The sequence below is a fragment of the Phyllostomus hastatus genome, unplaced genomic scaffold (genome assembly GCF_019186645.2).
Source record: "Phyllostomus hastatus isolate PE091 unplaced genomic scaffold, TTU_PhHast_1.1 phas_contig_29, whole genome shotgun sequence".
Lineage (NCBI taxonomy): Eukaryota > Metazoa > Chordata > Mammalia > Chiroptera > Phyllostomidae > Phyllostomus > Phyllostomus hastatus.
This window is the reverse complement of record NW_025333835.1, coordinates 378,199-404,660: the sequence shown is the minus strand read 5'-3', so window position 1 is coordinate 404,660 and position 26,462 is coordinate 378,199. Positions and strand designations below refer to the sequence as shown.

General features: G+C 35.2%; 2 protein-coding genes across 2 annotated transcripts in view; one reads left to right on the top strand and one right to left on the bottom strand.

The window, feature by feature from the left end:
- The window catches only part of RB1 (RB transcriptional corepressor 1), a 283,425-nt gene that overhangs the window by 199,892 nt on the left and 57,071 nt on the right, over nucleotides 1–26,462 (top strand). The window lies entirely within an intron of this gene.
- LPAR6 (lysophosphatidic acid receptor 6) lies at nucleotides 17,779–20,300 on the bottom strand. Its single transcript, XM_045838958.1, has one exon. It carries the CDS (start codon nucleotides 19,591–19,593, stop codon nucleotides 18,559–18,561), a length of 1,035 nt encoding a protein of 344 aa, XP_045694914.1. The 5' UTR covers nucleotides 19,594–20,300; the 3' UTR covers nucleotides 17,779–18,558.

The following is a 26,462-nucleotide window of genomic DNA, read 5'->3' as shown; positions in this document are numbered from 1 at the left end:
TTTGGGGATTAAGATGATACTGGCTTCATAAAAAGAGTTTGGGAGTCTTCCATCATTTTGGATTTTTTGGAATAGTGTATACCACAGTTTTTTAATCACTCATCTACTGTAGGGCACTTAGGGTGTTTCCATCACTTGGCTATTTAAATAATGCTGCTATGAATATAGGTGTGCATAAATTATTTTGAATTGGTGTTTCAGATTTCTCACAGTATATTCCTGTGGAATCACTATGCCATAAGTCAGTTCCATTTTTAATTTTCTGAGGAAATTCCATACTGTTTTCTACAGTGGCTGCAACAATCTGCATTCCCACCAACAGTGTGCTAAGGTTCCCTTTTTTCCACATTCTTGCCAGCACCTGTTGTTTGTTAATTTATTAATGGTAACCATTCTCATGGGCCTGAGGTAATGTCTCATTGTAGTTTTAACTTGCATCTCTCTGATAGCTAGTGATGATGAGCACTTTTTCATATTGTCTCTGGGCCATCTTTATGTCCTCTTTTGGAAGTGTCAATTCATGTGCTTTGCCCATTTTTTAAATATTATTTATCTATTTATTTATTTATTTTTAATTTTAAGTACAGTCTCTGTTTCTACCCCATCACTCCCCCTTCCCCATCCACTCTCTCCTACCACCCTGGATCCTACCCACCTGGCTTGGTCCCATGTGTCTTTTATACATGTTCCTTGATGATCTTTCCCCTTTTTTCCCCCTTTATTCCTTCCCCCGTCCTCTGTGGATACTGTCAGTTTGTTCTTTATTTCAATGTGTCTGGTAGTATTTTCCTTGCTTATTTGTTTTGTTGACTAGGTTCCTGTTAAAGGTGAGATCATATGGTATTTGTCTTTCACCACCTGGCTTATTTCATTTAGCATAATGCTCTCCAGGTCCACTCATGCCATCTTGAATGGTAGGAGCTCCTTCTCTCTTTCTGCTGCATAGTACTCCATTGTGTAAATGTACCATAGTTTTTTTATCTACTCATTTACTGATAGACACTTAGGTTGCTTCCAGCATGTGGCTATTGTAAATTGTGCTGCTATGAACATTGGGGTCCATAGGTTCTTTTGAATTGGTGTTTCAGTATTCTTAGGATATAATCCCAGAAGTGGAATTGCTGGATCAATTTTTAGTTTTTGAGGAAATTGCATACTGTTTTCTACATTGGCTGCACCAGTCTCCATTCTCACCAACAGAGTACTAGGATTTCCTTTTCTCTACAACCTCACCAGCAATTGTTGTTTATTGATTTTTTTATGATGGCCATTCCGACTGGTGCAAAGTTCTCTTTCATTGTGGTTTTAATTTGCATCTCTATGATTGCTAGTGATGTTGAGCATCCTTTCATATTTCTCTGGGCCCTCAGTATGTCCTCCTTGGAGAAATGTCTGTTCAGGTCCTTTGCCCATTTTTTAATTGGGTTGTTTGTTTTTCTGGAGTGGAGTTGTGTGAGTTCTCCCTGTATTTTGGAGATTAAACGCTGTCCAATATATGATCAGCAAATATGTTCTCCCATATAGTCAATTCCCTTTTCATTTTGATGATGGTTTTCTTTAGCCATGCAGAAGCTTTTTAATTTGATATAGTCCCATTTGTTTCTCTTTTTCCTTAATTTCCCTTGTCCAAGGAGATATTTAGGCAAATATATTTCTGCATGAGAGAACTTAAATTTTACTACGTATGTTTTCTTTAGGACTTTTATGTTATCACAACTTAGAGTTAAATCTTTTATCCATTTTGAGTTTATTCTGGTGTATGGTGTAATTCGGTGGTTTAGGTAAATTTTTTTTTTTTGCATGTACCAGTGCAGTTTTCCCAACACTATTCATTTAAGAGACTATTTTTACTCTATTTTATTCTTGTGACCCCTTTATCAAACACTAATTGGCCATAGAGACATGGGTTTATTTCTGGCCTCTCATTCTGTTCCATTTGCCTATGTGTCTGTTCTTATGCCAGTACCAGATGTTTTGATTACAGTAGCTTTGTAGTATAGTTCAATATGAGGTATTGTCATCCCTCCAAATGTTTTTCTTTCTCAGGAATGCTGTGGGTATTTGGTGTCTCTTTGTTTCCATATAAACCTTTCAAGTATTTATTCTAGATATGTAAAATATACCATTGGTATTTTAACAGGAATTGCATGAATCTGTAGATTGCTTTGGGTAGCATGCATGTTTTGATGATGTTAATACTTTCAATCCATGAAAACAGTGCATGCTGCAATTTATTTGTATCTTTCTTAGTTTCTTTCTTCAGTGTTTTGTGGTATTCCCAGCTCAAGTGTTTTACATCCTTGGTACTTAATTTTCCTTTTGCTGTAGTAAATGGTATTTTTTTAGTTTCTCTTATAGTTCATTGTTGGCGTACAAAAATGCCTTTCATCTCTGAATATTGACTTTGTATCTTTCTACTTATCCAAATTCACTTATTAGGTCAGGTAAGTTTTTAATAAGGACTGTAGGGTTTTCTATGTACACTGTCATGTCCATGAAAACAATGACAGTTTCACTTCCTCCTTCCAGTTCGGATACCTTTTATTTCTTTTTCTTGTCTAGCTGTGGCTAGAACTTCCAATACTATGTTGAATACAGGTGGTGAAGGCAGATATCCTTGTCTTGTTCCTAATCTTAGTGGGAAAATTTTTAGCTTTTGCCCATTGAGTATGATGTTGGCAGTAGGTTTTTCATATATGGCCTGTATCATGTTTAGGTATGCTCCCTCTATTCCCACTTTGCTGAGAGTTTTTGTCATAAATGGGTGCTGGGTTTTATCAAATTCTTTAGCATCTATTGAGATGATCATGTGATTTTTGTCATTCATTTTGTTTAAGTGATATAATACATTTATCAATTTGCAAATATCGTACCTTCTTTTATCCTTGGGATAAATACCACTTTGTCGTGGTGTATGATTTTTTTAATGTATTGCTGGATCCAGATTGCCAAAATTTTATTGAGGATTTTAGCATCTACATTCATCAGAGATGCTGTCCTGTAATTTTTTCTTTGTTGTGTCTTTATGAGTTTGTAGTTAGGATAATACTGGCCTGGGAAAAAGAGTTAGGATTCTTCCCTCTACTTGAGTTTTTTGGAAAAGTTTGAGAAGGATAGGTGTTAGTTCTTCTTTCACTGTTTGGTAAAATTTCCCTTCGAAGCCGTCTGGTCCAGGGCTTTCATGTTCTTGGTTACAGGGCTAGAGGCTCTTGATTATTGCTTCAGTTTCACTGATTGTTGTCAGTATGTTCAGACTTTCTGCTTCTTCTTGATTCAGTTTTAGCAGATTGGATGTTTCTAGAAATTGAACCATTTTATCCAAATTGTCCAATTTCTTGACATATAGTTGTTCATAGTGAGTTTTTACAATTCTGTGTATTTCTATGGTATCAGTTGTTACTTCTACTATTTCAATTCTGATTTTATTTATTTAGGTCCTCCAACCTTTTTTAATGAGTCTGATTAAAGGTTTGTCAATTTCCTTTATCTTTTCACATACCAACTCCTGGATTCATTGATCCTTTGGGTGTTTTTTCAGTCTCTTTGTCATTTAATTCTCCTCTGATCTTGATTATTTCTTTTCTTCTGCTCTCTCTAGACTTTGTTGTTGTTTCTCTAGTTCTTTTAGATATAGGTTTAGGTTGTCTGAGAATTTTTTATCTTCTTTAGGTAGGCCTGTATTCCTATGAACTTCCCTCTCAGGACCGCCTTCTCTTATGTCCATAGGTTTTGGCTTGTTCTATGTTAATTTTCATCTTTTTTTCAGGGTATATTTTATTTCTTTCCTCATCTCATTTAACCCATTCACTATTTAATAACATAGTATTCAGTCTCTGTGTATTTGAATGTTTTGATTTTTTTCTTTAAGGCTGGTTTCTAGTTTCAAGCCATTGTGATCTGAGAAGATGCTTGATATGATTTCAACTTCCTTGAATTTGTTGAGGATTCTTTTGTGTCTTTCAGTGTGATCTGTCCTTGAAAATGATCCATATGCACTTCAAAAGAATGTAGATTTTGCTTTTTGGGAGTGGAATAGTCTGTAAATATCAGTTAAGTCCATTCGATCTAGAGTTCCATTCAGTGTCACAATATCCTTGTTGATTCTTTTTTTTTTTTAAGATCTGTTTATTGTTGACAATGGGGTGTTAAAATCCCCAGCAGTGACTATATTGCTGTCTATCTCTTCCATAATCTCCTCCAAGATTTTTCTTATATATCTAGGTGCTCCTATGTTGGGTGCATAGAAGTTTATATCCTCCTGTTGGACTGCTCCCTTATTAGGTAATTACCTTCTTTGTCTTGCAGTGGCCTTTGTTTTGAAGTCTGTTTTGTCTCATGTAAGTATTGCTACCGCACCTTTTTTTACATGTCCGTTTACATGGAATATCTTTTTCTGTCCCTTCACTTTCAGCCTATGTAGATATTTTGTTCTGAGGTGGGTCTCTTGTAGACAGCAAATATGCAGGTCATGTTTTCTAATCCATTCCACTACCCTGTTTATTTTGATTACTCTATTTCTTTTGATTGTAGCATTCAAGTTTTACATTTAAGGTTATTATTGATAGGTACTCATTCATTTCTTTTGTTTTTACCTATGTATCAGTGTTTCTTTCTCTCTCTCTCTGTCTCTCTGTCTCTCTCTCTCTCTCTCTCTCTCTCTCCCTCTCGCTCCCCGCTCTTCTTCTTCTTCTTCTTCTTCTTTTTCTTCAAGCAATCCCTTTAGCATCTCTTGGAATGCTTGTTTTTTGGCAATATGCTCTTTTAACCTTTTTTTGGCCTGTAAAGCTCTTTTTTTATTGCCTTACATTTTAAATGAGAGCCTAGCTGAAATAAGGTAGTTAGGGAAAGACAGATGCCGTATGATTTCACTCATATGTGGAATCCAATGTACATACTGGACTAAGAAGCAAAATAGAATCAGACTTATAGATAGAGAGCAGGATGACAGCTAAGGGTATGTGGGGGAAGGTTAGGGACTGAAAGAATTGAGCAAAAAGGAAAAAGGGCTCATGGATATGGTCAACAGTATGTTGATTATGGTGTGGGGGAGTATATCAGGGGACTAAATGGTAATGGAAACAAATACAATAAAAATTAAAGATAATAATAAAAAGGAGAATAAAAAATGAGATTCTTGCTGGATAGAGTAGTCATGGTTGAAGGTCTTTGTTTTTCATTACTTGGACTACTTCATGACATTCCCTTCTGGCTTATAGTGTTCTGTTGAGAAGTCAGCTGATAGCCTTATTGGAGATCCCTTCTATGTACTTAACTGTTTTTCCCTTGCTGCCTTTAAGATTCACTCTTTGTCTTTAAATTTTTCAATTTTAATTGTGATATATCTTCGAGTCACCTCTTTGGGTTTATATTGATTGCGACCCTCTGTGCTTCCTTAACTAGTGTGGGTTTTTCCCTCACTAAGTTAGAGAGGTTCTCTGTTATTATTTTTCAAACAGCTTTTCTATCCCTTGCTGCTTTTGTTCTCCTTCTGGTATCCTTATGATGCAATGTTTTTACATTTCATGTCCCAGAATTTTCTTAAACTATCCATATTCTTTTTGAGTCGTTTTTCATTCTGTTGCTCTGTTTTTTTTCCTGCCATATATTCCAGCTTGCTGATTCAGTCCACTGCTTCATCTAGCCTGCTTTTAATTCCTCCTAATGTATTCTTCATTTTAGATATTGTATTCTTCATTTCCACATGGTCCTTTTTCATAGTTTCTATGTCCTTTTTCATGCTTGTATCCTTTTTCATGTGGAAACTATAAGGCCCACTCAGTTCCTTATAGTTTCCATAAAGTTCCTTGTGTGTCACTGTAGTTGTCACTGTGGTATAACCTTTACTTTGAACTCTAAGTCTCATGAATTGCTTGCCCCAATTTCATTTAGTTCTTCTTCCTTTCCCTATAATTGTTTTTTTTTATCCCAATTTTAGGTGACTCTTTCTGTTTGTTTCTGCATATTAGATTGATATACGTTGACTTTCTGTCTTTGTGGAGTCGCCTTCTGTAGGAGTCCTGTGGGACTCAGTGGTGCAGCCTCTTTGTTCTCCCCAGCTGTATGTTCTAGGGATGCCCTTTATGCAACTTTTTGGACTCTCTTATTGTAATTGGGTTTTGATTGTCATTGGTTCATTTGTTGCTATGTTCCCCACTCCGACTTGTTGATGGAGAGTCATCACCCCCTCCACCCCTGTGTGCTGTTGTATAGGTACTAGCAGAGTAAGACAGAGCAACCCAGAAAACAAAACACACACCAGTAAAACACCCCCAATCACAACAGTAATGTCAACAACAAGTGAACAAATATTAATAAAGTTAAAAAGAATAAAAATATTATAAGAAAAAATGAGATGAGTAAAAGAAAGAAAAATGATTTTGAACAGGTAGAAGGAGGAGAGATAATAAGTGTAGTGGTAAAAAACAAGGCAAAGAAAGGGAGAAAAATGAAATTTAAAATGTAAATAAAAGAGGGAAGGAAGAAGGCAAAATAGAGTAAGAAAAGAGAAGACTATAGTATGAGGTTTGAATAAAAAATAGTGAACCAATAGGAACAGAATTGAAGGAAAACAACAAAAGCAGCCATATTAATAACAAATGAGCAAAGATTAATAAAGGTAGAAAAAGAATGAGGATATCATAAGAAAGGGAAAAAAGAATATACAGAGTCTTAGGAAATAAAAATGATTTTGAGAGGATAGAGGGAGAAGTATTAAGAATGAAGAATAGAAACAAGGCATAAAAGGGGAGGAAATAAAATTTCAAATGAAAATTAAAAAGGGCAAAAGGAAGGCAAAATTGAGTTAGACAGGAAGAGTAAACTATGATATTTGAAAATAAAAAATATAATGAACAAATAAGATTAAATTCAAGGAAAACATCAACAGCTGCAATATCAATGACAACTCAGCAAAGATTAATAAAGGTGGAAAGAGAATAAGAATATTATAAGAAAGGGAAAAAGAATGTGAGATGTTTAAAGGAAAGAAAAAGGATTTTGAGAGATTAGAGAGAAAAGAAATAGTAAGAGTAAGGAATAGAAACAAGGCATAGAAAGGGAGAAAATAACATTTTAAATGAGAATAAGAAAGGGAAGGAAGAAGGCAAAATGTAATAAGGCAAGGGAAGAGTAAAATATGAGATTTGAAATAAAAATAAAATTTAAGAAAGTTAAATAATAGGAATAAAATTGACAAAAAAATCTTAAAAAGCTTTGTGAGAGAAAAAAATAATGCAAATACTTAAAAAGAATGAGGTGGAATTCATCTCAGCATAGTTCAGTGCTTACCTGTCGTCTTCTTCTGGATCCAACTCTGGTAATGTCTGATGGTATTCCTGTCTAGCTCTAGCAAGCCTGCTCTAGGCTACAAGTGGTCTACAGTCTGTGGTTGCCTCTTGGCTGGTCCTTACTACTGTGTCCTGTTCACTTTTTATCAGGACAAGGCCCAGGGATGGGTCATCTAAAGTCTGGCAGTGCTGTAGGTACCACTCCATCTGCCTCTAGCGGGGCTTCTGGTGCAATTGGGTGGGTGGGATCCCAGTGGGATCCCTGCATCTTCCCTGAGAGGCACTGTCCAGTCTTCAGGGAGGATCCCTGTTGGTGTGTTCTCTGTCCCCGAACCACATGTCTTTCATCTGACTCAGATTATTTCCAATAATGTTTAGTTGTTGATGAACTAACTACATTTCATGTTAGGGGCCAATCTGTGTAAGAGGTTCAGCTTTGTCCTGCTTGGCACTGATGTCAGGTCTGTGTAAGAGTCAAGGCTGGGCCAGGGTTCCGAATTCCCCTTGCTGTGCCAATTTGTGCACTCTCAGCCCAGCTGGTTTCAGTGAAATAGGGCTCAAGGAACCAGTGCATCTTGTGGAGGCTGAGAAAAGTTCAGAAAGTGCCCCCTTGGTGTCTTCCTTTCTTTCCACTTTGAACATGTGCCCAGCAGGGGCTTCTTGAGCCTGGCCTTACTATTCTGCAGAGCTTTCCTGTTTTGTTTGCAATCCTGCAGGGGAGGTGCTAGGGACTGTCTTCCCTTCACACAAGCTTTTACTCTGCTGGGTGTGGGAGGTCTGCCTGGACAAAAAGACTCTCAGGCTCTCAGCCCTTGCTCTTCTATCTCCCAGCCACTGCCCTCGCAGAAGACACAGTCCCAAACTCTCCATTCTGCATAGTCCCTGGCTTGCTAGCAGTGCCAGGTGGAGAAGGACCCAGCAGTTCCTTCGCTGTACCACTTTCTGAACTCCCTGCCCAGCTGATTCAGTGAGAATGAACTGTGCTTTCTATCTCCTCTCTTTGCTGGCAGAGCAGCTGCTCATGAGGTCCCTGTCCAGCCACCTTTATTCTCCTTTTAAAATGTCCCTCTGTGGCACCCACACTATAGTACTGAGTTACTGTCTGGTTCTCCATGCATGCCACCACCCCCAAAAGCTAAAAGTCTGTCTTGGTCATGGCTGGCTGCAGATTGCCAATGCCTCTGACAAACCCAGGTGTGGTCCCTGATCGTTTTAGGAGATAGATTCCCTCTCTGTCACTCTCCTAGTTGGCGTTGCAGCTATGGACATATTGTTTGCTGTGTGTGTGTAGCTGGATCTCCCAGAGTCTGTATATCCTTCCAAATCACTCCCAGTTAGGGTAAGGAGTTCCCTGTGCAGGACTAAGGAACCCTGACCTGGTAGTGGAAGAGAGCTACAATACTGCAATTTCTGCCTGGTCTCTTTGCTCCTGTAGGTGCCACACACAGGGTATTTCCCCTTCAACGTATAACATCTCCTTACCCAATGGTGCAAAGCCACTCTGTACTCCTTGGCTTCAGAACTTCTTATCAGCTAAGATTCCATTGATAGTTCAGGTTATTTATCAGAAGATCAGCTGAAAATCGGAGTTGGGGGCAAGAGCAACTGGACTCAGCTTCCACCTACTTGGCTGTCATCTTCTAATCTCCAGGTTTTCCTTATGTAACTTAAACTGTGCAGTTACTTTTAAAAATGAGAATATTTCTGGCACAGAATAGCAAAGTGACCACACACCTTAACCTCTTTTTCTTCCCTAAACCCTAGAAAAGTGACAGAAAATAAAATAAATAAATAAATAAACACATTGGGTGAAATCCAGCAGTACTGAGACTTTGAAGTGAAAAAAATTGTAGAGGCAAGTTGAAGGATTGATTCAGTTGTCAGAATAAAAAGAAAATTTGGAGTATATTGATGGATACAACAAAGTAGAGGAAACTACAGCTCTGAATATACACCAGAAAGGGCTCTGGTGGAAGTGGGAAGCTTTGTCTCCAAGGCCAAAGCAGCAGGTACAGAGTTGGGGCACTAATCAGGAGAGTTTTCTAAAGTGTCGTCTGTCATTGTCTCTCAAACTTGAGCATATATCAAAATCACATGGAGGCTTTGCTAACAGACATTACAGATCTCAAGGACTAGTCCTAAAGTTTCTGGGGAAGATTCCCAGAGTTTCTATTTCTAACTTGTTTGTATTGCTAATCTGGTACCACATTTTGATGATTGTGAATTTGAGAACAACTGGTCCATGAAATGCCTAGGCCAGTCCCCTACCTAACTCTGTGTCAGCCTATAAGAATCAGGAAAATGTGTCTCTTTCCATATTAAGGAATTTGAAAAAGATGCCCATGTGGACACATGTGCCCAAGGCTGGGTGTACAGAGTTTAGGCCGAAGCCTTGTGCTTTATTCCAGTGTACAAACTATACAAATACATGCCTGCTACCCCTCCCAATTTTTGTATACCTCAGTACCACAAGGCTAAGGCTTCCTGCTGGTGCTGCAAAAGTAGCAGAATAGAAATTAAGCTAACCCAGGCTTCTATCACAGAATTACGAGAGAAAAAAAGAGAGAAACAGGAAATGCATTTTTGCTTAAGAGGCAAATGCAACAAACTACTACACTGCTGGTTTTATTGCCCTTACTTTGGTATTTTGGGTCACCTCAGTTCAATATCTATTTATTCATCCCCAAAAGAAAGACCACAGAAACTGGAAGAAAGAAAATAATAATTAAAAAAATAACAGAAGAAAAATTTCCTAAGCTGACTTCAGATGGAAAGGAGCCATAGTACCAAGTAGGGTGAATGAGTGTTGCATACATCTTGGTGAGAATTCAAAATTTCAAAGGTAATGAGAAAATTATAAAAGCTTCCAGAGAGAAGAGGTAAGTCATTTACAGGGGAATTAGATACAGATCAACATCACAGTTTTTATCTAGAATTTTGTAACTGACCTGCCCTGTCAAACATGAGGGTAAAATGAAACAATTTTCAGACATGAGAAAGTTTATTTCTTGACTGTCCATTTTTAAATGAATTTACTAGAAAATATACTTTAGCAAAATGTAAAAGAAACCCAAGAAAGGAGAAATCATAGGATCTAAAAGAAGAGTGAAACTGTCACAGGAATGCAAAGAGAAAAATATGGGGAAAATACTAGGATTCAGCAGACCTAAAAAATAGTTGTGCCAAAAGAGAAGTCAGTTCCATACAGAATTATCTTCAAGAACAAAGTGGTTTATTTTAACAATGTATAACCATATCTAAATGGTGGGGATTCAACAGATATAGTTTAAGATTAATAAATCAAGTAATAAGAGTTAGGGTGATAACTACAGGAATTGAATTAGAGTAGTATTGGTAAAAGAACATTTGCTATTTTTCCTTGGGCTTTGGAAGAATTAAAAGAACCATAGGTTTGTTGAAACAAAAGGCAATCTAGTTTCTTTACATGTTTGTGTGTAGGTATAAGACATTTATTAGAACTACATTGATAAAGACTCAGAGTAGATACTATATGAGTAAATAGATATTAGTTATTTAAAATTAAACTTCAGCCCTGGCCAGTGTGGGTCAATTGGTTGAGCATCGTCCTGCAAACCATAGTTTGCGTGTTTGATTCCTAGTCAGGGCATATGCATAGATTGTGGACTTGGTCCCTGACGGGGGCATGTATAAGAGGCAAACAATTGATGTTTTTCTCTTACATCAATGTTTCTCTCCCTCTCTCCCTCCCTTTCCCTCTCTCTAAAATCAATAGCATGCCCTTGGAAGAGGAAGATAGATAGATAGATAGGCAGATAGATAGATAGATAGATAGATAGATAGATAGACAGACAGATAGATATGGAGGGAGGAAAGAAGGAAGGGAGATTAGTCTTCAATCTGGCAGGAAAATAATACATAATTTGTTTTTAACTCTAAGTTCCTTCCTTCCAGTCTTTACTCTCTTTATTTTAATCCTGTATATTGGGTGCTATAGAGAATACAAAGAAATACAAACCATAATCCCTCTCTTCAAGGAGCTTGAGCTGTCTAGTTAGGAAGACATAGCCCATGTAACAAAAATAACAAAGACAGTAAATAAATATAAAATAAGTAATACAGACAGTAAGCATTATTAAATATTTTGTTTAGGAGTTGAGCTGGACCTTGTAGGATGAAAAGGAAGAGGAACAGAGTGAGCTTTGTTGACTGACTGGGGTATGTGTCATGTGCCTAAATGTCTAGAGTCAAAGTAAGAGTTGTGAGCACAGGATAAGTAGTAGACCAAACCCATAATTAAACATGAAGAGCTCAACATAGAAAGGTTAAATGACTTGCCTAAAGTTATACTACTTTGTAGCAAAGCCCTGACTAGAATTCCTATCCATCTTTTAATGAATTTTAAGGTTCATTCATTCAACACATAATTATTGAGATATATTATGTGCCAGGCCGTAATAAAGATGTACTACTAGGGTTTTACTTTTTAACTTTTTAACTTTTTCCATAGGCCCACCATCTGTGTTTATAAGTAGTTTTATTGGAACATAGCCACATTCATCTGTTTATATATTCTCTGTGGCTGCTTTTGCACTGCAATACAGAGTTGAGAAGTGTTCTAGGATGGTATAACCTGCAGGCCTAAAATATTTACTATCTGATCCTTGAAGAAAAAGTTTTCTGATTCCTGATATAAAACATTAACATATTTCCCAAAGTCTTGTACTCAGTTAAGTGTTACTACCTTCAATATCCCCTCCACACCATTCCTCACTCCTAGTCCTTATTTTGGTTTATTGTTTTCACATTTCTTTTTGTAAAAATAAGCAGATATATGTATTGAGTTGGCCAAAATTTCATTTACTTTTTCCTGTAAAGTAAAAGGCACATTTCTTTTTTTTACCAAAAACTTTATTGATTTCGATATTTTGAGTATGTCAGCTATCTCCCATGTGGTATAATATTGATTGTTCTTAATTAATGCCTTGATTTGATTGCTGTCAACTTCAACTGGTCTACCTAATTGTGGAACATCGTCCAGTAAGAAATCTCCAGCACAAAACTACAAATCCAGTTTTGACACATATGATCAGTCAGAGCACCTTCTCCATACACTGCAGAAATCTTTTTGCATTTCAGTTGTGTTTTTACCTTTTTTGAAATAATAGAGCATTAAATTCCAAAAATGCTGTGTATTTTGTACCACCTTCAATACTAAAATGGCTACACAAAAATTCACCAATTTTGCCCTGGCTGGCATAGCTCAATGGATTGAGCTCGGGCTGCAAACCGAAGCATCGCAGGTTCAATTCCCAGTCAGGGCACATGCCTGGGTTGCAGGTCACGGCCCCCAGCAACCACACATTGATGTTTTTTTCTCTCTCTCTCTCTTTCTCCCTCCCTTCCCTCTCTAAAAATAAATAAATAAATTCTTAAAAAAATTCACCAATTTTGATGTTTTAAAAAATGTATGCTGATATGACAACTGTAACAATAAAATCTAACAAAATTGTTTCAAATGAAGTTAAAGACAACTAAGCACTGCGAGAGTCATCTTACAGAAAGAAACCTAAATTAACTTTTTGCCAACCTAACATATTCTTATTTTGTCTTTTTCTTACATAAAACGTAGTTACTATGTGTATTCTTTCATGCTTTGCTTTTTCATTTAACAATACTTTCTGGATATGAGTTCTTGGAGATCTTTCTCATTCTTTATTATATTGCATAGTACTACAATGTGTGTATTTGCTACAGTTTATTCTATGCTTAAACAGACATATAGGTAGTTTGCAGCATTGTCAATTTTAAATAATGCTGCACCTTGTACATATGTATTTTTATATTATTGAAAGTGTGTCTTCAGGGTAAATACCAAGAAGTGAGGATGCTAGGTTAAAGGGTGTGTGTGTGTGTGTGTGTGTGTGTGTGTGTGTGTGTGTTAGATATTGCCAAATTCCCAGCTATAATATAGCTGGGATATAATGATATAAGGATCGTATCATTTTATATTGCCAGCAGCAGTGTATGAACCTACCAGTTTCTCTACAAGGCCTACTCACTTAATTGTGCCAAGTAATGATGTTAAAACATCCTTCAATCTATCATCACCATCATTTCAAAAAAGAGAAATCAATTTTTAAAATTCTCACTGGAGAATATATTTATGAATTTTAGAGAGGGTGGAAGGAGGAGAGAGAGGGAGATAAAGACTTCAGTGTGAGAGAGAAACATTGATTGGTGTGAGAGAAAAACATCAATCAGTTGCCTCCCCAATGTGCTCTGACTGGAGATCAAATCTGCAACCTAATATGTACCCCAACCAGAGATTGAACCTGTAATGCAGGTATGTGCAATGACAGGGCATCAAACCCACAAACTTTTTTTGGTGTATGGATGACACTCCAACCGACTGAGCTACCTGGTCAGGGCAGGAAAGACCATTTTAATAAGAGAGGAAGGACATATCAAAATGAAGGATAAGAACGGCTCTTTCCTGTTTTGCTGAAGACAAATACATCTCTACCTTATAAGCAGAGGAATCTTTTTAAAATTTTAAATTTGATTGTGTCTCTTTTTACTTGAAATCCTTCAGGACTTTCCACAACTCCTCAAATATTAACATGGCTTTATCATGGCATATAAGTACATGTAAGATTTCAGCCCTATATCTCCAGCCTCTTTGGCTTTGTTTCAATCCTTTCAATATACCAAGTTCTCTCTCACAGGGCCTTTGCATGTACTATTTCCCTTGCCACCTTAAAGAAATAGACATATCAATGTAAAAAAAAAAGTTTTTATCCTGGCTTTACTTTAACTTTTTATGTGACCCTGTGCAAGTTACCTACCATTTTAGTTCTTTAGTTTCCTCAACCTAAATAAGGTGAGGTGGTTGTTTCAGATGACTTCTAGGTTCTTTCAGTTCTAATCTGTGAATTTACAACAGTGTAGTGATTGCTGAGGAAAGGGGATAAAAGGGCTCTAAAAGGTAATATAAAAAATTAAATTAAAAATTAAATTTAATAGATTAATTTTTTTTAAAAAAAAGCTTTATTTAGCCCAATAAATAAATTGTGAATTTACCAGAAGCCATTTTGACAGGAAGATAATGAAAATCAGTACATTCACCCCATAGGTATTAAGTATAACTTGGCTATAAGTGTAAAATACACATTTGTTTTTCACTCTTAATACAAAATTTTTTAAGCTTCCATTATTTTCAAAAATGACTTAATTGAATCTATATGAGTAAAGCAAGCTTTGAGTTTGAAAACTAATTATTAAATTCATGGAATTATCTTTACTTCTTTGGACCTGTCTCTTGGATTCTGTTTTTGCCATTGTCATTGTACACAATGATGAAAGACATAATTTTGTATCCTTTGAAGCAGTTATGGAGTGATCTTTTTTGAGAGAGAGAAGAAAGGGTAAGCTTGGTAGAGAAGTTTGCCTGGAGTTAATTTTGTATTATTTTATTATCCTGGTCTTTTGCCCAGTTTAAATGATATTCTTTCTACTTTTCTTAAACTACTATCAGAAATGGGTAGCAGATATTAGTAGCAGGTAAAAAAGATGAAGTAAGAGATAAAATAGAAATTTGAGAATTAGTGGTTTTAGGATTATGTGTCTGTTGATCTCTACAATATTTAGCTAATATTGTTGATCATTAATACTTGGGTTGATTTAAATATGTTCTGTGACCTTAAGTTTGTCCACTAGTCCCTTTTAATTTAGAAATTATTTCTTAGAGGTCATGTTATAAATGGATTAATTGGTTTCTAGACCAGCTGAAAAAAACTTTTTAAAAACAATTTACCTTAGGATTACCTTCATCTACTACTAAGCACTGTTTATAAAATTTTCTGTATAAAAATTCCTTCACAATGAGAAGAAAGCACTAGGTCACATCTTTTTCCATTTGTGACATCGGGTATGATTGGTATGTAGGCACTAAAATAGTCTGGGTATTGGGAGGTAGTAAAGATTATGCTAGGCAATAGTTACATACATTGTCAAAAGACCAGGTTCCTGGTTCATCAGGGGTCCAGAATTGCCATTTATTGCTTCAGTCTCTTGCTAGTTACATACCATTCATATATTAAATGTTTCTCAGCTTATGTTCCATTTTTGTATTTTCTATTCTTCAACTTTCCTTCCTTCCTTTCTCCCTTCCTCCCTCCCTTCTTTCTCTCTTTCTCTTTCTCCTCAACCAAGGATATGTTTATTGATTTTAGAGGGAGAAGAAGGGAAAGGTAGAAATTGATTGTCTGCAGTCCCTCTACCCCCACCTTGTACATACCTCAGCCAGGAATCAAACACACAACCTAGGTATGTGCCTTGGCTGGGAATTAAACCCACAATCTTTTGGTGTAGGACATAGGTGGCAAACATAAGGCCTGTGGGCCGAATCTGGCCCTCTACCTAGTTTTTATCCAGCCCACCACCGTGTTTCAACCCAGCGGCAGCACCAAGCCCCTTGCCCCTACTTAAGGAGTGGTTACATTTATGCAGTCCTAAAACTACATTGGCCCCTTTGAAGGCAACTACGAGGCTGATATGGCCCCCAGTGAAAATGAGTTTTGACACCTTGGCGTAGGTAATGATACTCTAACCAAATGAGCCACCTGGCCAGAGCCGAGTGACTAATTTTCTTAACTGTCAATATCTGTAATTAAGAATTATACCTCAAATTTGCTTTTAGTATTGTGAATGTAAAATATAAAGTCAGAGCTCCTTGATAAAATAGTATCTTTGGTTTCTTTCAGTTTTCCATGGCCATATTATATTCAATGCATTTATTTTCATACATTCTTTTGGTTAAAGTAATTACTTGGTATTTGCTCAAAAAAGATCATTTCTAAGTTCAGAACTAATCATTAGGATCCTGGAAAGGTGTTTTCTTTACCTCAGAAATCTTCTCATCTTCTGTTCCTTTGAAGGGAGTTAATGTAGAAAGAAAGATTAGTTAAATCGTCTTCTTTATAAAGATGTTGAAAACAGTGGGCACCATTTTTGGGGAGGGAGGGCTTGTTACTGTCACTTTAAGGTAACAAAAAGTAAAAATCTGAGTTTTATTAATATAGATTTTGTGGGTAAAGGAGAAAGGAAAAAACTCTAGCAATATGGTATATAATTTACCATAAAGTACAACTCTAGCAAAGAAAATAACTAGTATTCCTTCTCTCTCTGTAGGTCCTAAAATTTGCTCAGAATTTAAAGTTCTAAATGTGAAAACTAGTATTTGTTATTTTGTTATCTCTTATGTACTTCTTTTTGAGGAATCTTACAAAACTCTTGATTCATCTTCCCATTGACCAGAGAGCAACAAAAACTTCACAAGTGAGCGCAGTAATAACTATCTGATGATTTGTTTTTCTTGTATTTTAAAGTAGTATCCATGCTTATGGGATCTTGCTCATAGATCTTTATGCCAAGGAAAGTTCTGAGAAATCTGTTTAATAAACTCCTACCCTTTCCTCCACATCAGTAAGTTGTTATTTGCTTTTCAATTCAAAAACATACAGGGTGGGGTAAAAGTAAGTCTCAGTTGTTCATATGAAAAATAATACAGTAGTAAATAATAAGAATAAATTCTGTTTCAGGTACTCACAACTGTAAACCTACTTTTGCCCCACCCTATATGTTTTGATGCTAAATGTGTTTGTTTTCTGAAGAATGATACCAAATAAAACTACTTAGGAGTCAATTAAAGAAAACATGTTTATAGCATGTATACTTCTTTTGAGTTATAAAGGACCATGCTTAATTTCTTCACTAGTTTTTTTTAAAGATTTATTTTGCTGTAATTTATCTAATTTAACTTATCTAATTTATCATGGGTCCCTAAAATAAATTTCTCACTGTTACTTTATTGAGACTTCTCTCGCAAATGACTATGAGTCCTCTGAAATCATTGTAGTTCAAACTCATAGAACAGCAAAAGTCAAATTTAAATCTTAAGAGTATTTGTCCAAAGTTGTGTCCAGGGCTTAAAAGAGTAAGATGTAAAAATCAGACAGGTTGAATGCTGAATTAAAATTAATTATGTGTCTTTTTTCTCAAGTAAAAAGTATTTTTTAAGTTAACTTGGGATAACTGCTTGAACTTGAAAATAAATATGTGTTGGAAAAGGAAAAAGTTTCACTGTAATTGATGTATCCTATCTATGTTATAGCTCAAAGCAGTACCTTTCTTATATTTAGTGAAATGAAAATGTAGTTGTATTTAGTTATTTGGCCCTGTAGTTTTACTGGTTTTCATGTAAGAAACTATGTCCTTACTTTATAAATTATTAACTATACAGTAACATTTTGATTACTTGAAATAACATTTTCAGCTATTCATTATTTGGCTTTAAATGGTCAAAGGTGGAAGGGAAGTAATACATACATTGATTACTAAGTACCATATTTTACTGTCTCACTATCTATGGTGTTTCTGTAACCTAAAATACTTAAAATACAAGTTATTTAGTGTGATAAAAGTATACCTTTAAAATGTACTTTTAGTGGTATTTTATTTTTTAAACATTTACATAGCAAAATAACAGTTTTCTCCTTCTCAATTTTTATAGCATATATCATTATGAAATTAGGTGCTGTTAAAGCCAGAAAATGGATCAAGTAGTAATTTTAAAGCATACTATACTATATAGTTAGATATCATCTGCTTTTTATTAATTGCACACAACTACAGAATCATTAATATTATCTGTAAGTGTAACTGTTCAAGATCCTCAGATTGTATCAGCATGTCATTCTTCTACAGAAGACATTTTTAGCTATTTTTTAAAATACTCCAAAAACACTTATTTTTTTATATTACTGTATTCTCATTTATGTTATTATAGCATAAGAAACATGATTAGTAGTCTCAATTCAAGTGAAATAGAAATTAGACATATGTTGAGTAAAATTATTACTTAAAAATTTAATATTTATAAATCATTTAATGTAAAATTATTAAGAATTTCAAAGACAGTACAGATGGTCACCAGTGATTTAAATTATAATCACTTTCAGCTTTTGAACAACTTTTTAAGGGATTTTTTAATGAAGAGGAAGGTACAAATCAAAATGGCTAAGAAAAATAAAATGGAGTGGATACAAGAATAGGATACATTTGAATTCTTAAACATTGAATACAATTTTTTTTAATACTAAAAACTTTAAAATGTCCACAAGTTTATTTTCTTTCAAAGGTGGAAAAATAGTTGTTCAAGAGAGCTTTTCACAGTTGAAGCAACTTGGAGGTTCTGTCCCAGTGAAGTTCCAGTAGTTTTATTTCAAGCAGTTTATATTGCAGATTCATTGTCAGATATCTTAGTTTTTAAGGTCTGTAGGCTATGTTGAATAAAGTTCTCCGTGCCTTGAACATCAGAGACTCTGGAGTCATTTCTCCTAGCAGACCAGTTTTTCATTTTTATTGAATTCTGAATTGTGTCTGATGTGAAGTAGTAAACTATTGGGTCAAAGCAACAGTTTGTAACAGCAATGCAGAGAGTGATTGGGTACATTGTCCTTACTGCTGCTACTGCTGAGCAATTAACAAATGTCTGTGTTCTCATAAGAGAATATAAAATAAGGTTGATATTATAAGGCACAAAACAGAAACAGAATATGACCAAATGTACAAAAATCATTTTTAAAACTTTGGTTTTGTTTATTTTGCTTCTATGTAATGTGACAGGTTTATTTAAAGTTTTTAGCACCAAACTAGAACAAATTACATTTAAAGTTAGAGGAATAAAAAATCCCACTATTTCAATGAAAATTACAATCCTTGAGAGATAGGTTTTCCACGTGGCTTCTGGGAAATTTTCAAAGCAGGCTTCTGGGGTATTGTTACCCCGAGAGTGGGTAGACTGAAAAAAAACTGCTGGTGCACTTCCTCCCATCACAGTTAACCACACAGCAATGCAAACAATTTTTGCGTTTTGTTTGGTTCTTATAGTCTTTGACTTAAATGGGTAGACAATTGCCAGAAATCGATCTACACTAATGCAGGTTAAGAACAGAATGCTTCCGTACATGTTGGTGTAAAACAGCATCACTGAAATTTTACAAAGTAAATCCCCAAATGTCCAATTCCGTGCTGTAAAGTAAAAAATCCTGAAGGGTAGAGTGAAAACGAAAAGCAAGTCTGACACTGCCAAGTTAATCATGTACGTTGTAGTTTCGTTTCGCACTTTGAGGGTGCAGATGAAAATGTATATGGCAACACAGTTGGATATTAACCCAAGCACAAACACCATACTAAACATGCACCCATACAAAGTATACTTAAAGGAGTCATCATAGGAGCATTGGGAGCTGTTATTGCTTACCATTATAAAGGCACGTTCAGTTTACTGTGTTGAAGTCCTTTGGTCAGCAGCAGCCTCCTTTGGTCAGCAGCAGCCTCCTTTGGTATTCAGATTGTGACCACTTTAAAACCTCCAGTGTATTTGTAAATTCTTTGGATTTTTGGATGGTTTCACAAATATTTCATTTTTCTCCAGAGTTTCCAAAAGAAACATAAAATTTGTTGCTGTAAAGTTTCCACTTGGTTCTTCAACAGGAAAATAGTCTCTCTCTCTCTGGAGAGTTTTTCTACTCTCCAGAAAAATCTGTGAATCCAGGGCTTGTTAACTGACAAGCAACCTTTAAAAAATGTAGTTAGTGAAGCCAACCCTTTGGATTATAAATTGTAAAGAAATGTTGTGCTCTGAGATGGAATAGATATACTACTCGTTCAGGAAACTTGCATTCCAGTAGTCAGGATAATATTCCAAGATTAAAGTTCTTTATGCTCCAGAATGTTTAAGCTGAAGTTAGCAATTTTATTTTGCTTTTTCAATGCAGACTTTCAGAGATTTAAACATTTCCAATTCGGTCTATTTACTTCTTGCTTTTTTAAAATGAAGTTTTCCTTTTTGGTATTCTGGTAGTGGATCCCAGGTGGTGGTAAGCAGAAGAGTCTTTTAAATGTTTCAAAATAAATTCCTAAGCATGTTAGCTCTTGCTGAATGAGGGCTTTTCTTCCTTTGCCAGCTGTATTGTGTGATGGACTTTGTCTGAAGTGCAAAATAAAGGCTTGCTAGATTTGTAATGTGACATCACAGGAAGAAGAGGCTGGGCTTGGACAAAGAAAGGTTTCAGCCCAGTTTGTTTGCAATTCTTTAATCTGATAATGTGTCTGCTGAGGATATACCTTGGAGACTTGCAAATGGTCACTGTTTAGCTGAGACTTCTGGCCACTAACTCTTTTTTTTGTGGAAATGCCAGCTGGGATAATGGCCATTTATCATCTCTCAGGGAATTTTCCTTCTTTTTTTTCTTTTATTCTTTCTTGTAGTAATAATTGAGAGGAAAAAAATCAGTATTAAACCAGTTCTCTCTCTCATTTGCTTTTGTGTTTAGTATATGACAGTTTTTTTAGAAATAAAATGTATATGAGTGTATTTTTAAATTGAAATTGTTAGTGAGAATAAAGCATTTAAAGAACTATTTAATGACTGAAAGAGAGAAATTTAATCCTTGGGTATAAAAAGGATTTGATTGAGAGACCACTGGTAGTTTTGCCACTGTTAGCCTCTGTTTTCCATAATTGTCCCTTAAGATTTAATTTAATTGGTATGACTGTGAATGGCTCCCATCCTGGATGTCTATTTTTATTTTTATTTTCATTTTTTAATATATTATATTGACTATACTATTACAGTTGTTCCATTTCCCCTCCTTTATTCCCCTCTGCCCTGTGCACCCCCTCCCATCTGCATTCCCCCCCTTTAGTTCATGTCCTTGGGTCGTACATATAAGTTCTTTGGCTTCTCCATCTCCTATTCTATTCTTAACCTCCCCCTGTCTATCTTCTACCTGCCATTCATGGTACTTATCTGTACCTTTTCCTCCTCTCTCCCCACCCACTCCCCCACTGATCTCCATTTCTCTGATTCTGTTCCTGTTCTAGTTGTTTGCTTTGGTTTTGTTTTTGTTTTTGTTTTAGGTGTGGTTGTTAATAACTGTGAGTTTGTTGTCATTTTACTATTCGTATTATTTATCTTCTTTTTCTTAGGTAAGTCCCTTTAACATTTCATATAATAAGGGCTTGGTGATGATGAACTCCTTTAACTTGATCTTATCTGGGAAGCACTTTTTCTGCCCTTCCATTCTACATGATAGCTTTGCTGGATAGAGTAATCTTGGATGTAGGTCCTTGCTTTTCATGACTTTGAATACTTCTTTCCAGCCCCTTCTTGCCTATAAGATCTCTTTTGAGGAATCAGCTGATAGTCTTATGGGAACTCCTTTGTAGGCAACTGTCACCTTTTCTCTTGCTGCTTTTAAGATTCTCTTTATCTTTAATCTTGAATAATGTAATTATGAGGTGCCTTTGTGTGTGCTTCCTTGGGTCCAACTTCCTTGGGACTCTCTGAGCTTCCTGGATGTCCTGGAAGTCTTATTTCTTTTGCCAGATTGGGGAAGTTCTCCATTATTTTTTCAAATAAGTTTTCCATTTATTGTTCTTCCTCTTCTTTTGGCACTACTGTGATTCAGAGGTCGAAACGTTTAAAGGTATCCCGGAGGTTCCTCAGCCTCTCCTCATTTTTTTGAATTCTTGTTTCTACATTCTGTTCTGGTCGAATGTTTCTTTCTTCCTTCTCGTCCACATCATTGATTTGAGTCCTGTTTTCCTTCCCATCACTATTGGTTCCCTATACATTTTTCTTTATTTCACTTAGCATAGGCTTCATTTTTTCATCTAATTTGCCACCATGTTCAACTAATTCTGTGAGTACCCTGTTTACTTACCAGTGTTTTGAACTGTGCATCTGATAGGTTGACTATCTCTTCATCGCTTAGTTGTATTTTTTCTGGAGCTTTGATCTGTTCTTTCATTTGGGCCTTTTTGTCTTGGCGTGCCCGTTATACAGTAAGGGGCGGATCCTTAGGTGTTCATGAGGGCGGGGCAACCTATATGGCTGGGTTGTGTCACTGTATGGGGGGGGCTGTCTGAGAGGAAAGAAAGCCACTTGCTTTGCTCTCTGCTGGTTTTCAGTCACATTCCTCACTACCCATAATTAAATTGGGCCCTTCTGGGGCTGATTCCCCGATGGGTGGGTTTGTGTCCATTCTAGGACTTTGTTGGCTTATCCAATGAACAGGCCTGTGAGGCTGGGAGTTTCTCTCTACTGTAGCAGTACCCCCACAGGTGTTTTCAGTCAGAGGTTTGAGGCTCTATTTCCCTTCACTGGAACCCTGAGTTGCACTCCCTAGTTGTTCTTCCTGGTTTATCTGCACTCGAATGTGGTACTGCCCAGTCCGCAATCTGCCACGTTGCCAAGAGTCCTCGCCTGCCTGTCTCATACTGGTTGGATGTTTCTTCTTTAACTCCTTGGTTGTTGGACTTACATACAGTTCAATTTTCTGTCAGTTCTGGTTGTTTTTTGTTTTTTAATTTGTTGTTCTTCTTTTAGTTGTGCGAGGAGTCACAGTATGTCTACGTACACCTCCATCTTGGCTGGAACCCTCTATATTTAAATTGTCACTTTCACTAAAGAAGAAAATCAGAAATGTTTGTGTTTGGTGCAGTGTTAATCTTATGCACAAAATTAAATTGCATCTTTTCAAATGAATTTTATTTTCATTCCCTTAGCCCTCCTCTTACCCTTTTAATATGACATTTACTGTATTTTGGAATATGGTTCAAATTTGTCTTCATTTAAAAGCTCCTTTGAGTTGTTTCTCTGTATATTTATATTTAAAGTATACTTATTTTTTAGATCCCAAAGAAATTGAAAGAAGAAAGTATGTATGATGGAGGTAATTGAATCTAGATGTTATTTCCTCAAGAGCTAAAGATATCACAACCCCTGGACACACATGTTTTTCTCATTTTAAATTACCATTTTTCAAAAAAGGCTGTATCCAGTTGTGTTTTACCATTCTTCTTTTCTAGTTTGGTTCAATTTGGGCTGAAACTCTTCCTTTTCATATCAATTAAGAAGATTTAGGGAATTTAAGAGCAATTTATTTTCCTTTATAAATTACTTAGCTAACCTAAAAAAATTAAAAATATTATGCTGAAGTAACATATGCTGATTTTTCACCTTTTCATTTTGAACTACACTCTCATAACTCAGCAACTTTTGTTTGTTGATGAAAGTCTCTTGAATTGTAACCTATTTTTATTGTTTTGACTGGGACATTTATCTATAATCAACAAAAAATATGAGTATTACTTATAGTCAAGAAGTGTAAAACTTTAAAGGACTGAATTTCTTTGTATGGCATTGGTATGGAAAATAGGTAGTATGTGTGTGTTCATGTAAAAGCAAGAAACTTTGAGTAAACAGTAATGATAAAAGGAGTAGTTAATAAGTTTGTATTCTCATTGGAGAAAGAAATTTTGTATAATTTTTTAGTAATCTGCTTTCAAATTTATAATCTCCTCTTTAATCATTATTAAATAATAAAATATAAGCAGTTATATGCCCTGACCTTGTTTACTTCTACTTTCATTTTGAGATGGCATTTTCTCAAACAATTGAAATGTATTCTACATTAGAATATTTTTCCACATATTAATGTTATTCACTTGACTTCTTATTTACATAACTGTTCATTTGTTTTTTTCATGTGGGCATTATTGGTGCTTAAAAATGGATAGATATTATTTATTAAATTAAGCTTTTTGTTGTTATCAGCTAACTCTTACACTATGCTTGACCCCTAGTAGATACTCACATGTTTGCTGATGAATGAATCATATCAATAAACCCAAATTTTGTTAGAGGTTTCTACTGAGGAAGAGCAATAGCAGAGGAGCTGTTTGTTTCAACAGGGAAGAAGGTGATTGAATGCTGGATTTTTTGAGATACTTAATTAAGGGACCAAAGTGAAATTAGATACCTTAAAAATTTTTCAGGTTAAGATTTGAAAAATATAGAGTAGCTACTTACAAAGAAATAAATCCAGGGAATTGAATATATTTAATAGGTGCTTTTGTATTTGATAGACTCAGACCAAGCTATTACTTTAATATGAGATTTGTACACTTCTGAAAGTTAAATCTGAATCAACTTGTTTCTTGCGTGGGTTTTTAGGAGGTATAACAACACATAAAAGTGATTTGGAATTTAGTGAATTTCATTATGCAGCCCATTACTATTCAAATTTTAATTATATCAAGAAACCAGATAAATAACTAGTTAGCCTATAAAGTAAATGTCTTTATTAATCACTACAGTAATGGTATAAATCATCTAGTTGTATAATTTTGATTGGTTCAAGAGGGAGTAGTATTCTATTAGTTAACCATTGGGAGTTTAAGGATTTGGGTAACCTCTGAGTTCTTGACTAAATTTCTGCTACAACTGTGGCTTTCAGGAGGCAAGAAATCTGATTTTAATGTGCTGAAATCTGAAAGTGCTGTAAAAAGAGCATAGGCAGAGAATCAAAGACACTTAATATGCAATCATTTGACCTTTCTAAGTTTCTAGCTCTTTGGCTATAAGGTGAGGGATCTGCACTGCTCAAAGTTCCCTTCTGCTTCTGTATCTGATTCTGATTCTTTGAATACTTTGAATGCTTAAGCTGCTAAAGTGGGTTTTTTTCTCTCTTAGGTATAACAAATCAAAGAGTCACTTTTCATTCTTTGCGTTTAAGAATATTTAATTTCGAAGCCAGATTGTGCAAGAAGCATTCTTTGCTTAAGCCAAAAGTCTCGTAATGTAAGGAAGATTTTGTTAATGTTTTGTTAAACTGCAAAGATTAAACATTTTAAAAAGCCTTTCCTCTATATTTATATTTCTATAGCATTCTTCTTCAAAAGACCTTTCTTTTTCCATATACAAATAAGATGCCGTGTTCTTTTACTCTAAAATTTGTCAAAGAGGAATTAATCAAAACTTTAAAGTCGTCTTTCATTAAAAGTTTTGATAGCCATAATTGGAGTTGTACATACAATAACACTGAGGATATGAGATATGTGAAAAAATTGGATGAGAGAGTATGTGAAACTTAAACTGAATAAATTTGTTCAAGTCCAAAAGAAAGTGTAAAACAGTAAAATTTTGAAATGTAACAAAAATGTTCAAAACTTAACTTATTTTGAATGTTACAAATATTTGCCATTATAAGATGTGGCTCTTCAAGGTTCTCTTCCATCTCAATTTACACTTAGTGAAAAAAGCCAGTTTTTTTCATTTTGGATTCTTCTGAAGTCTGTTAAGATAAATTTTCTGTTTAAGTTTAGGATTGAACAGAACTTTCACAGTTTGAGAAATGAACATTTGTAATTTATGTTGATATAATATATTTGTTTTATATAAAGAGATCTTTTAGCCTAATAGAAAAATTTATTAAATTCTAGAAAAATTTAGTAGTACTCTAAGTGATTTTTACCTTTCTACCATTACTACAAAACACTTAACACTTTTTTGTCACTCTTTACCCATATTCAAGGGATTAAACTAGCCTGGAGGGTTTATAGTGAAGTAAAATTGGATGGGAATGATGATTGAAGCAGGTTCAAGCCAAGAGGGTGGTAGAAATTAAGAGGCCCAGGAATGTTGGTATAGTACAAGATTTAAAACTTGAGTAAATATGTTCATCACTGCCAACACTTGAATTGTCTGTTCTTCCTTTTTTCCTATCTCTGCCTGCTCCTCCTGCCTTTATTTCTGCCTCTTAAAATTCTATCACATTTTTCTATGGAGACCTCTCAATCTCATGAAGTTCTTTTCCATACTTCCTCACTATTTAGTTTGTCTTCTTTTTAAGACATATGTGTGTAATTCAATTAAGATTAAAAAACAAAGAAATAAATGTAATACAGAATATAAAAACAGATGTTTGTACAGGATGGCAATCAACCAAGTCAGTTAAAGGGCCTCCAGAGAAGATGATGCCTAACTAGCCTTTAAAATTGAATAAAGATTTCAAATTTCAATTCCTGAAGCTTAGAGCCATACCTGGTAATAATATCTTAATATTGCACCATAAGTATAGTCATGTTGTCTTTTTCAACCAAACACACAGAAAACTATTTAAATGACCATTTTCTTAATCCTTGTGAGGCTGCTACATAAATAATTTCACTGTAAATTTCTAAAAGAGAAGTTAATTCATCACATGCAATGTATACTTTGGTTTATAAAGGCTTAATTTGTTTATAAAATCCACTTGAGGAAGGCTAGGCAGGTTGTGGTTTTCA

Coding starts and splice junctions, on each gene's coding strand:
- LPAR6 (XM_045838958.1), bottom strand. CDS start 19,593: ATGGTAAGCAATAACAGCTCCCAATGCTCCTATGATGACTCCTTTAAG.